Genomic DNA, 12,553 nt, shown 5'->3' on the forward strand with positions numbered 1-12,553 from the left:
TACTGAAATACTGTAAGCCGTTAAAAAACATTAACGTTGCATTTTTATTAATAAATGACATAAATGTCAAAGAAAGTCTTGTTGCAGGGCAATGCAGGCCCATTCCATGACATCAATAACTGAACCCAATGAACCCATGAAAAAAATAGCAATGTGTCTTAACTAACAGAGTGATATAATTATCCATTATTCATACCTTACCATCCGTGCATTGCATTGTATTCACACAATGAAGCTTTAAGTGTATTCAAATTATTGTATTATTGTTATTATTATTGCATGTTATAGTTATATTGTAATAGCTTTGGTTCACTGAAGAAAAAAAACACGTTTTCATCATCGAGTTATAAAGACATCTTTGTTCCCACCAATTTAACTTGTTACAATAATTTGAGTCATTTCTACGTTTGATTTTATCTATCAGTTTCAAATATCATTTCTTCATCAGTAATCAAATCATAAGTGATAGGCTGCAATTAAACTTTTCAGTTTTAGTGAGTTGATTTTTTTTTACAGTCTGTTATAATAATAATACTAGATCATTAAAAAAAGGATAATAATTATAATTTAGGAAAAGGATATTATGCAGCACTGCATTCCCTATTTGTGTGTTTGTAAGCAAATGGGTAGTTGATTCATAACATATTCATAAACCAGCATCAAGATTTTAGATTTAAATATATATGGATGTATAAAGGAAAGTGTGCACTGGGTAATTACACACACAAAGCAAATTGCTTACAGTAGCAGTATCATGAATTAATATCGTGACACTGAATGTGTCAGAAAACAGTAATATGATGCCATACATTTAAATGTAAACCTGTATTTTCAGTGTAAATATGTACATATACTATTTTTTTTTTAAGATTTGCGAGTGGTTTATTATCATTTAAAAGCTAAAGAAGATGCCATTTGAACAGGTGTCCAGTAGGTGGCGCTCTTTACTTATATATATGAGAATTGTTTGCTGCTGTAAAGAAATCAGAATTATATTTATATCGCATTTTATTGTCCTTAGTGCTCTTCAGGAATTTATAATTTAGTTGCATATATAGTCATATTATTTATATAATTCTATTTACAGCTACATTGGAGTTCAAGGTTTGAGACCACTTGTGAAAATGCTTATTTTGCTTATTTATAAATGTACAAATTAATTACAATTTTTAATAGCAAATCATATCATCACCATAACAATTTGAGTTTAATAATTAATTACTGAAATAACTAACATGAAAAATTAAGATGAATTTTTAGTATGTCTCTCTTTTCTCTAATGACAGCAGCATTTTAGCAGATGGGTTTTGCATCTTGAACTTCAAAAAAAAAAAAAAAACATTTGAACTTATGTATTTTATGTAAAATGTATTTTCAGTTTTAAATCTGAAATTTGATTCTGCATTGCTGAATAGTATATATGGTCTCCAGCTTTTGGAACCAATTCTTAATACTAAGAAAAACATTTAAATGTAATTTTAAATGAAAACAAATCACAACTCTGATTGCTTTTTCTTCAACAATATTTATTAACAACTAACAGAACAAAAACACATGGACTAGATGTTACAATGTGCAACACTGAACAGGGATAAAACTGGCTCATGATTTGACTGTATATATGAGGAACAGATGGATAAATACAAGCCTGTACATTGATTCTGTTGAATCGTGACATGCCAAGAGAAAATTCACATAGACATTAATCTTAAATTCTCCAGATCTTTTCATCCCATCAGTTTAACTTCATTAGAGTTGAGCCATGCAACACAGCAAAGACAAAACTACCCCTGCAGGATAGATCAATGTGCACGAGCTATGATACATGGCATACCATAAAAGTAAAATAATAAAATATATTTACAATTAATTAACACAACACTTAGTTCCATCCCTCCAAGTTTCAAATTTAGTGGAACTGTTTCAATATAAATTAATATTGGCAGCTAATGTACATGCACACTCTTCTACAACATGGTTTATTTTTTGAAAGGTGAAGAAAAACAAATACATTTACAAAATACATTCTTGTTCAGGGGCAAAATAACATCCTAATACCAAATAGTGTTAACTCAAAGAAATACAAGTACCTTTCGACTGCATTTCTTCAATTCAATTCCAAAAATGTAGTATAAACAATCATAACAAGCTAGTATGTTTCACATCAATCCATTTTAGACCGAGTCAGTAATGTCTATGTTGGTTCTCAAGGAGCAATTCCCAGAAAGTGCTTGTCTACAAGTTTCCATTTGACAGGGATAAAAAAACAAACAAACAAAAACAATAATGGTTGGTTAAGTGCTTCCCTAAGCTGCAGAAAAGTTCAGGCGATCTGTCAGGAATTGCAGAAGACAACGTTTTTAATGTAGATGCAAGCCAAGACTTCCAACAAATCCTGGTTTCTCCCAGAACTCCCTCTACCATTAAGGATAACAAACAATGAAGACGCCAAACAAACACACTCACTTGCACACACACTCGAGACGTAGATGTACACAAAAAGTCCCTTTAAGAAGAAGAGGTGATATTCCCAGAAGACACTATGGTTTCCCTGGGCGAGTATTCGGGCTCGTCCTTATTGGGGTGGGAGGAGTTGTCCGACTTGCTCCTGCTGAACTCGGCGCCCATGATGGGCCTGGAGAACTTGCCCGCCGCTTGGTCGCAGACGCCGCAGTTGAACATCCTGATGAAGGCCCGGCGCATCTCGTTGCTGGTCAGGGTGTAGATCAGAGGGTTCATGGCGGAGTTGAGTACAGCCAGAGCCAGGAACCACTCGGCCTTGTAGAGGATCGGGCAAGTGAGGGTCTGGCAGGCCACATCGAGCAGAAGCAGGATGAAGAGCGGCGCCCAACACGCGATGAAGCAGCTCAACACGATGATGACGGTCTTCAGGAGGGCCATGGACTTCTCTGAACTCTTGTTGCTGCAGCGGCCGTTGGCGACCTTGCGGAAGACCAGTTTACGGCTCCGTGTGCGGACCAGGGCGTAGATGCGGGCATACAAGATGACGATGGCCATGAGGATGACACTAAATACGGTGGTGCAGAAGAGGATGTAGGTCTTGTGGTAGAGGGGCAAAACTGTGGAGCAGTTGTTCATGCTCTTGATGCAGTTCCAACCCATAATTGGTAAACCGCCCAAGATGGCAGCGATGAACCACACGGTGCTGATGAGCATAAAGACCCGGCACGTCTTGCCATTGTTGTGGAGCTTCATCTTCAGCATGGTCAGGTGTCGCTCGATAGCAATGGCCAAGAGACTGAACACTGAAGCGGCCAGAGCCACAAACATACTCCCTTCCCTGAAGAACCACTGCATTGGGGTCAACTTATACGTGTTGGCTCCAGACAGCAAGATGTTGGCAGTGTACACCACCCCGGCCAGCAAGTCTGACAAGGCCAAGTTCCCGATGAAGTAGTACATGGGCTTGTGGAACTTCTTGGTCCTCCAAATGGTGAGGAGAACCAGAACATTTTCCAGGATGATGAAGCAGCACACGATGATGAAGACGACAGAGTCCGCTCTGAGTCCCGGGTCCTTGTCGACCTTGCGAAATTTCCCAGTGAAGTTGTAGTGTCTGGCGATTAGGTCATCCATGGTTCGCAGTGGCTTGATAGATTTAAATCCAACGTGCAACCCACCACAGGCCACAGAGGGGTGCTGGTGGACTTGGGAAGCTGGGTATCCAGTTCTCCTCTTAGTATGATGTCATGCAAGTAAGGTTTTCTCAAGTCAGGTAAAAATCCTTAGAGAGGATGAATGTGGTCCACAAATCCCACAACTGCATCATGAAAACACTATAAGAAATAAATAACGGTAAATTAGACCTCTAGAACGGTTTATTGGTATAATACCATATTATTAATTTTATGTCATTATGTTAAATATATAAACACAGCTTCATTGAAAACTTAAAAGTGACAAAATTAGAAAACTAAAATCTCAAAATGAATGAGTGGTTTACTAATCCAAAGCGAAGCATATACATGAAAACGTTTGGTTAAGATGTTTCAGACCGAACAGAACAGAAAACATTCGATAAATAATTTTAAATAATCACGCTAAAATATAACGAATTCGAATGTCGCTACTGGAATTTCTGAGTCTTTTTCTTTAAATTTTTCGAATCTAATCAGTGTCAAACTTAGACATGCCAAGAGATGCCCCAACCAAGATAATAAATAAATAAATACGACGATTAAACTGCTATATCGTGTAACAACATTCCAAATAGACTTCTGGAAAAATAAAACATCTAACTTAAACTATCCATGGTACTAATGTAAAAGATTATGGCACTTATGTACTTTTTGTATAAAAAAAAATAAAAAATTGTAAACCAGAAAAAAGAGCTACACATGGAAACAAGAGCGATAAAGAATCGCGCTAATCAATACTTGTCAAATTTTAAATAGGCTATTTGTTATTTAAATGCTCGATATCCTTTTGCGAATACTAATTTCAACACTGTCAAATCTGTACGACATAACAAGAGATGCTACAATCGCAACGAAAAAAGTCGTATTCACTATTAAACTGGTCTGTTACGCTAATATTTAAAAGCCATTCGCGATATTACGAACTTTCATTGTAAAACTTAATAAGACTTACTGAGGGTTAAGATCGCTGTCGCTTGATATTCAAAAAGTTAAAGGTGGACAAAAAGAGTTTCTCTTACCTTTAAATTCCAGACTAGACGTCTTGATCGTTTAATCCTGCAATATTGATGCAAAATGGCCAGATATCAAAGGTGCAGTGTTTATCGCTGGAGTCTCGTGTGGATGACTGTAGGGTAATTTTTCTCTGACTGGAGATAGACCGGACAGCCAGTTCTCCCCTCTCTGCAGTTCAACCCACCAGTTTCAATGCCCTGCCCCTTCCCTCAGTCTCATTAGCCTCTTATTATTCCACAGCATCCAAAGCTCTCCAAGACATTCCAAAACAACATGCTGGAAACAGACTGGCATCAGTTCAAACACTGTGATAATAATGAATAGCTCAAAGTAATAACTTTTAAACATAAATCTCTACACAAAAAAAAAAAAAAAAAAAGTTGGATATTGTCTCAGGTTTTATAAAAAGATCAGTTCGATTTATATTTTAATCATCTTAATCATTTTTAAACATAGATGTTAAATATAAATAAATATAATTAGTAGCCTAATAACAAATAACAATAGTAATCTCATCATTATTGAATTAATATTTATTACTATAAATAACTACAAGTGATATAAAAATAACAAAATAATTTAGCAATATTGTAATAATTCTTAAATATAGAGGTGAAATATAAATAATTATGTATGTGTGTGTGTGTGTGTATGTATATATATATATATATATATATAATATATATATATATATATATATATATATATATATATATATATATATATATATAATATCTATGTAATTATTATTATTATTTTTTATTATTATTATTATTGATTAAGAATAATAAATATAGAGGATGAATATAAACCATATCATTATTTATAGTTCATTATAGAAGTAGATCTGATTTGTATTATGTCAAATAAATCCCGTCATGGTAAATTCAGATTAACCCCATATCCCGTGTTCTTTTGTCTCTTCCTATGGGAATGTCCCAGCTGTGAACAGACTCACCCCAAACACCATGAGCTGAACTGGGTGGGCTGGCCAAGCATGACCGCTCATCTACCCCCCATTTGCCCTAATTTCAGCTCAGCATTAATCAGATGTGCTGCCTGGTGTGTTCAGGTCTGCTGCTCTCAGTGGCCCCTAAACCCCTAGTGGAGGTCCAGCGGCCTGCGCCTCCCAGAGCAAAGGACTATTGTGAGGGAAGTGCTTTGATGTGTCAGGGATTTACACCTCTGAGGAACATCTTCATAGCTGGATTAGTAGATACGTTCAGTTAGGAGTGATCTGCATCTTGAGAATGTCAATCTTTAGAACATTCCTCTTGAATGTTTTGAGAAGAGTGACCGCAAAAAGTATTAAGCCACACTTGAGTCATTGTTCATCCATCTAGCAGTCGCTCGGATGTGTGGCAGGCCAAACTGAGCTTAAAAAGTAAAACACAAGAAATTGTGATCACTCTGCCTGATCACCATCAGTTGGGTAAAACAGACTGAAGATAATATAAGGGTGCTTATCATTATCAAAGTACTCACCACCATCATGTCTAAGTGTTGGTGGTTACCAGGTAGTTCTGAGTGGTTGCTAGGGTGTTGATATGAGGTTGCTAGTTTTATTTGTGGTTGCTAGGGTTTTCTGAGTGGTTGCTTAAAGTCATGTCTTAAAGAACGACTGATTGTTCATTTGTTGGTGGTTAACAGGGTATTTTGAATGGTTGCTAGGTTGTTCCTGTGTTGTTAGGTTGTTGCTAGGGTCTTCAGTCAGAATCCTAAAGATGTTCTCAAGAGTGATTGTTCATTTGTTGGTGGTTGCTAGGGTTTTTCTATGTGTTGTTAGGTTGTTGCTAGGGTCTTCAGTCAGAATCCTAAAGATGTTCTCAAGATCATTTGTCATTTCATGGTGGTTGCTAGGGTTTTTCTATGTTAGTTGTTAATCTCCTGCTATGGTCTCAAAGTGGGGCGGCATTTAATAACAAATCCGATAGATCATGCTCATCTCGTCAATAAAGCCAGTTCTGTGATTAGTAGTAAATCTCCTTCACCTGCTTTCAAATGGAGCGGCATTTATTACACAGATCCGTAGATCACTGACAAGCTACGTAATATCATGTTCATTTTTGCAGGCAATACATCAGCACATCTTCAAGAGTGATTGTTCATTTGTTGGTGGTTGCTAGGGTGTGTTGTTACATGGTTGCTAGGGTGTTTCTATGTGTTGTCAGGTTGTTGCTAGGGTGTTCAGTCACAGGATCTTAAAGATTCGTCCTCAAGAGTGATTGTTCATTTGTTGGTGGTTGCTAGGGTGTTTCTATGTGTTGTTAGGTTGTTGCTAGGGTGTTTAGTCACAAAATCTTAAAGACACGTCCTCAAGAATGATTTGTTGGCAATTGCTAGATTGTTCTGAGTGGGTGCTAGGGTATTTTGGGTGATTGCTAAGGCATTTCTACTTTATTGTTTCTAGAGTGTATTGGGTTGTTTATGGCATTGCTAGGCAGTTGATAGGGCATTTCTAGCTAGTTGCTGTGTGTTGTTAGGTGGCTACTAGTGTGTCCTGGGTGGTTGCTAGGGTATCAGTATTACAGTTGCTGGAGTGTATTGGGTGGTTGCTACGGTATTCAGTCACAGAATTCCAAAAACATATACTCTGAAGAGATTGTTAATTGTTAGTGGTTGCCAGGGTGTTATGAGTGGTTGCTCTTTGGTTTCTAGGGAGTTCTGGGTGGTTGCTAGGACATTGCTAGGTGATTACTAGGGTCTTCTGGGTAGTTGCTATGTTTTATTAGGTGGTTACTAGGATGTTTGGAGTGATTGCTAGGGTGTTCTAGGTGGTTGTCATTGTATTTCTATGTGCAGAGCTGGGTAGATAGCTTACAAATTGTAATCCCTTACTGATTCCAAATTACATGACAAAAATGGTAGTTAGTAACGCAACCCATTACATAACAGATTTTAGGTAATACAATCAGACTCCTTTCTGACTCTTTTGATCTCATTTATCACATTGATTTAAATAGCATAATCTCGTACCATATCGATATATATCTAATGTCCACAAAACTGGAGTTTCTGAGTGCTGTGATCTAACTGTAGTCTGATTACAAGTATTTTAAAATGTAAAAAAAAGTACTTAATTTTAGGAATCTGATTATGTAATCCATATTATGTTTGTGTTCTTTGTTTAGTCACAGAATCTTAAAGACTCGTCCTCAAGAGCTACTGTTGTTGTTAAAGCGGCTTCTTTAAAGATCACATCGAGAGGTCAAGGTTGCAAGGGGTCAAAGGTCACACACCAGGCGCTGCTGTGAGAAACCCTACAGCTGTATATTTTTCGGAGCGACTGGGGGGTGGGAAGAGGACAAAGTTGAAGACGGAGCACTATTTTTAATGGTGCTTCTTTGACTTCACCTATGGTATGGTTTCACCGCTTCAGGAAAGCCAATAGTCCCATTGGGGGCAGAAGAATTCGGTGTGTCTTCTAAGAAAGTTCTTCAAAACATTTCTGAGCACCAACGCGACACGTGATGTGTGTATTGCGGTTACACAACATTTCACAGAGATATCGTGTCATTTGTTTCTTTCCTTTTCCCAGCCTTTCACCTAAAATGCCATGTGTTTCCCGTCAACTCCGCGCCCCATTCATTCCCATACCAACTAAACGTGGATGATTTTTAGCCATTACAACGGACAATTAAAGAAACATTCCATGGAAAGCGTCCGGAGCATCGTGCACGATTCGCACATAAGTCAGTCAACATGAAATCTGTGAATTCTTCGGCACTTAGTATGCAACAATTTCCCCTACAGCTGCAGTTCACATTTCATGATCCCAAAGCTTTACAGTTAGTGCCAAACTGATGATTGGTGGAGCCAAAGGATGTTTGACCCACGCAGAAAATATCACAAATCCTGTTTCCATCACACGTCTCACATGAATCACTGAGGCAAAACTTTCCTTAAAATGAGTTCTGGGCTGAAAACAAGTCCACAAACAATATCCATTCAACCCTCTCCATATGCAAAAATAAACAAACAAACCAAAAATGCATTTACATTAACATACTTACATTAGATATCTATTGGACAAGATTCAGCAGGGTAAAAAAAAAAAAATGTGTATAGCTCATATTTTTTATTCACTTCTTTACATTTAATTAATTTCTCATATTATCAGTACAAAATTGTGTTATTTGAGCATTTTTTATAAACTATTATTATTATTATCTATACAAGAAGCAGAGTTTATAGAATTACATAATGATATTCTTGGAAAGAAATGTTCTTCAACGTTAGTCCATAAAAAAGTATTTATTTATAAATGTATCAGATTAATCAATTTATTATTATTAATCCATTATTATTATTATTATTATTATTATTATTACTACTACTACTATTACTTATAATAATAATAACAGTAATAATTTATTAAATTAATAATTATTAAATCAGTTCAGTTATTATTTACATTGTTTAAATAAAAACAGCAACAATTAAACATTTAAATAACAAGTAATTCAATATATTTATTCAAATATCTTAATAATAAAAACAACAGGAAAAATAATAAAATGATATAATAAATATCTAAATCAATTCATTTATTTAATTTGTTTAAGTGATAATAAAAACAAAATCTAAACATTTGAATAATAATCTAATGAATGCATTTGGCATTTAAACATTTTCATGATTATAAATAAATAAATACAAGTATATGTTATAAAATAAATGTTTAAATCAATTATATAAATAATAAAAAATTAAATAATAAAATTATTATTTAAATATTTAACAATAATATTAATTAGTAGCAGTAATAGTAATACAACAACTAAACATCTAAATAATATTATAATCAATACATTTATTATTTACCATTTTAAATTATTATTAATGAATACATTTATTTTTAAATAATTTTATAATAAATGTTTGTATTAATTTCTTTAAATGATAACTATAATAAAATATGTAAAGAAAACATACATTTATTATTTAAATATTTAAGAGTTTATCATTTATTAATACTAGTTATTTCTTATCATTCATTTACTACTTTAGTACAGATGCTGTCTATAGAGCTTATCTTGAATATTAAACCCAGATCATTTCTCTGAATCCAGAACAGTCTAAAGTCTTTAAAAATGTGTAAAGATCTGGTGCCCCTTCAGGCATGGGTGATAAAAATGGCTGTAACTTGTAGTAACTCTATTAAATTGACCTCATAAAGCATTCCTGGGGAATATGATCTCAGGAAACAACAAATGAATTGACGGGCTACAGCCAGCCAACACACACACACACACACACACACGTGACGTGCTGCTGTTTTAACAAGGCCGTCCAGGGGTTTACACAGGCTGACATGATCTAGCTGACAAATGTGGGAAAAGTGACGGATAAAGAAATATATTGTTGTAAGTAAGAAGGAAAGAGAGCAGGACAGCTATATTCGGTTTCCGAGGTCACACTGGCCGCCTGAAACACGCCACAAATAGCTCCTCTTTCAGTTATTCCAGATACATTTGTTTGAAATGCTAGATGGGGAAATTAAACGGCTTCGCAAATGACAGATCAGCAACAGGTCGAACCATGAGAGTGGAACCGTTTACTCTCTTATTCACAATCCAAATGTCCCCCAAAACCCTGCATCCTTTTGCTCCAGACAGGTAAAGCTATCGTAAAAATGCAAACACTAAAAGCGCACAGGCTAGGTAAAATCTCTGTGTATTTACTTCCGTTAAGTCATTAATGATTAATAAACACCAGTCAATATCTCGAAGACATCTAGGCGTGATAGCTGGCTTCACTGGCACCAAGAGTTTCGTCCATTAAACCTGAGACAGGAAGACGCTCATAACAACGTCAGAACAGCTCGTACAAGCGTTGTGACACACAGCACATGTTCTCGGTTTCACTTGCTGTGTAAATTCCTCCACAGTAATTAGTTCCACATGCCCAGCTGGAGTAGCGGAGGAATGTTTCCCAAATAATGACGTTTCTCGTCTGTTTCTGTTGAGGTTCACTGAGCAAGACAAAGCTAAACACCTATAGACATCTATTCACTGCACAGCCAGATGTGTGGACGAAGAAGTTAAATTATGACTTTTTTTTGCAAAGGGTGAGAGAAACTTTGTCGACAAGCATCGAGATGCTCTAAACTAAAGTGTTATCAGTAGTGTTAATGATACTCTGTAATTTGTATTGTTGCACTGTTGTAACAATTTAAAGTGAATAAATGTTTTGTTTTGAGACGCCTGTTTACTGTTGCATTACACTATTGTAGAAAAATGTTGAAAAATTTAAATACAGACTGAATACATTTTTAAAATACAAAATGTGGCTAATAAAGATAAATTGGTAAATATTACTTTAAAAACAACAAGGTTTATGTTTGATGAACTTAAAACTATAGTTTGTAAATTGAAAAAATCGAGCTGAAAATACTTAAAAAGTTGATGCAAATAGTTGCCTCAATTTTAATGATTAAAACGGGCACAATATTTTTTACAGTGTGGAGGGCCAGAGCCCTGCAGAGTTTAGATTCACCCCTAATTAAACACACCTGATTCAACTAATCAAGTCTTAATGAAGGTTATTTGGAAGCTACATGGTATGTGCGTTGGAGCAGGGTTGGAACAAAACTCTGCAGGGCTCCGGCCCTCCAGGAATTGAGTTTGACACACCTGCCCTAAATGAACACATTTGTTGGATATGCATTATGATTGGATGAAATAGAAGCATCCTGATTTGACTGGAGTATAAATGCTGAGTCGATGTGTTTTCCTTTTGTCGCACTCTGCAGCAAACTTGAATGACTGTTGACCTTTTCTTGCAAGAAAATAAATCTTCAAAAGACTTTCGTCTCATACCTTCATTGAAATGGAAAATTGCCACAACATGCAAAAATTGTAAATCCAATTGCTTAGATAAGTAAAAGCATAGCTTTGCTCTCCATTTTGTGGTATTCGAGGTACTGAAGTTTAACAGTAATTTCCAATTTTCTGAAATTTCATCCTGGTGACAATGGCAAAGCCTGCCACAAAACACACACACACACACTCACAATATATACACTTGTTCACAGTCAGTCTCAAGAGGTCCCATGTTATTGTCACCATCTTTTCTCACTCTTTCCCTTTCCAATGACTCATTTCTTAAACATATCTGTCACAACTACCTCATGCAAGGCTCCGATCGATATTCCGCCAAACTTCCAAGGAGGATAAACACAACATCTTCAGGCTGACTCACTGAGAGTTTATCAGCGCCGCGCTGCTGGAAGGAAGTTGAGGAAATGTAACTGGACGGGATGCTGACCGACGTCAATGCCACCATTTGAACCAGGGTTTTATATATATATATATATATATATATATATATATTATATACACATACACAAATGATAAAAATTGTTCTATAACAGCCTCTTAACAACTGAAAGCCAAAAAGAGCCGAAATCTTGTTATTTTAAAACTTACAAACACCCAGTTCTCAACCAATTATCTAATTTCCTCCTGCAGATTGTCTGCTCAGATAATGACCTAAGCCTCCCTGCCGAGACGCTAAAGCTTTCTTTAGTCACAGACGTGCTTCTTACAGCTAGCACTCTCCTCTTACCCTAATCCAATATTACACTGAAGCATAGGTCAAAACAAGCCTGCATCTTCAAGTCCATTTGCATGCTAAAACGCAACAGTGTTTCCATTATAACCCTATGAGACTGAATTCTTGAGTGTTGCACATTAAAGGATACATGTTCCAGGATGCAAGTAGATGACTAAACCATTACTCACAGCTGTAATGACCGTCTTGTTGAAGGACCGGCTCTTATTTTTCCAATCCGGTTTCCTACACTCAGTTCCTTTGGTAGTATCCAGCACCACAACCCCAACACAAAAGCCTGGCCCTGTCCCATCATATAATCATGT

General features: G+C 36.0%; 1 protein-coding gene across 1 annotated transcript; it reads right to left on the reverse strand.

Moving 5' to 3' along the window:
* Positions 1–1,505: 1,505 nt before the first annotated feature.
* On the reverse strand, positions 1,506–4,836 carry LOC109047784 (sphingosine 1-phosphate receptor 1). Its single transcript, XM_019065451.2, has 2 exons — positions 4,679–4,836; positions 1,506–3,797 (listed from the first exon to the last, which is right to left on the reverse strand). Exon 2 carries the CDS (start codon positions 3,595–3,597, stop codon positions 2,509–2,511), a length of 1,089 nt encoding a protein of 362 aa, XP_018920996.1. The 5' UTR covers positions 3,598–3,797; positions 4,679–4,836; the 3' UTR covers positions 1,506–2,508.
* Between the last annotated feature and the right edge of the window lie 7,717 nt (positions 4,837–12,553).

This window comes from Cyprinus carpio, chromosome B22 (genome assembly GCF_018340385.1).
Source record: "Cyprinus carpio isolate SPL01 chromosome B22, ASM1834038v1, whole genome shotgun sequence".
Lineage (NCBI taxonomy): Eukaryota > Metazoa > Chordata > Actinopteri > Cypriniformes > Cyprinidae > Cyprinus > Cyprinus carpio.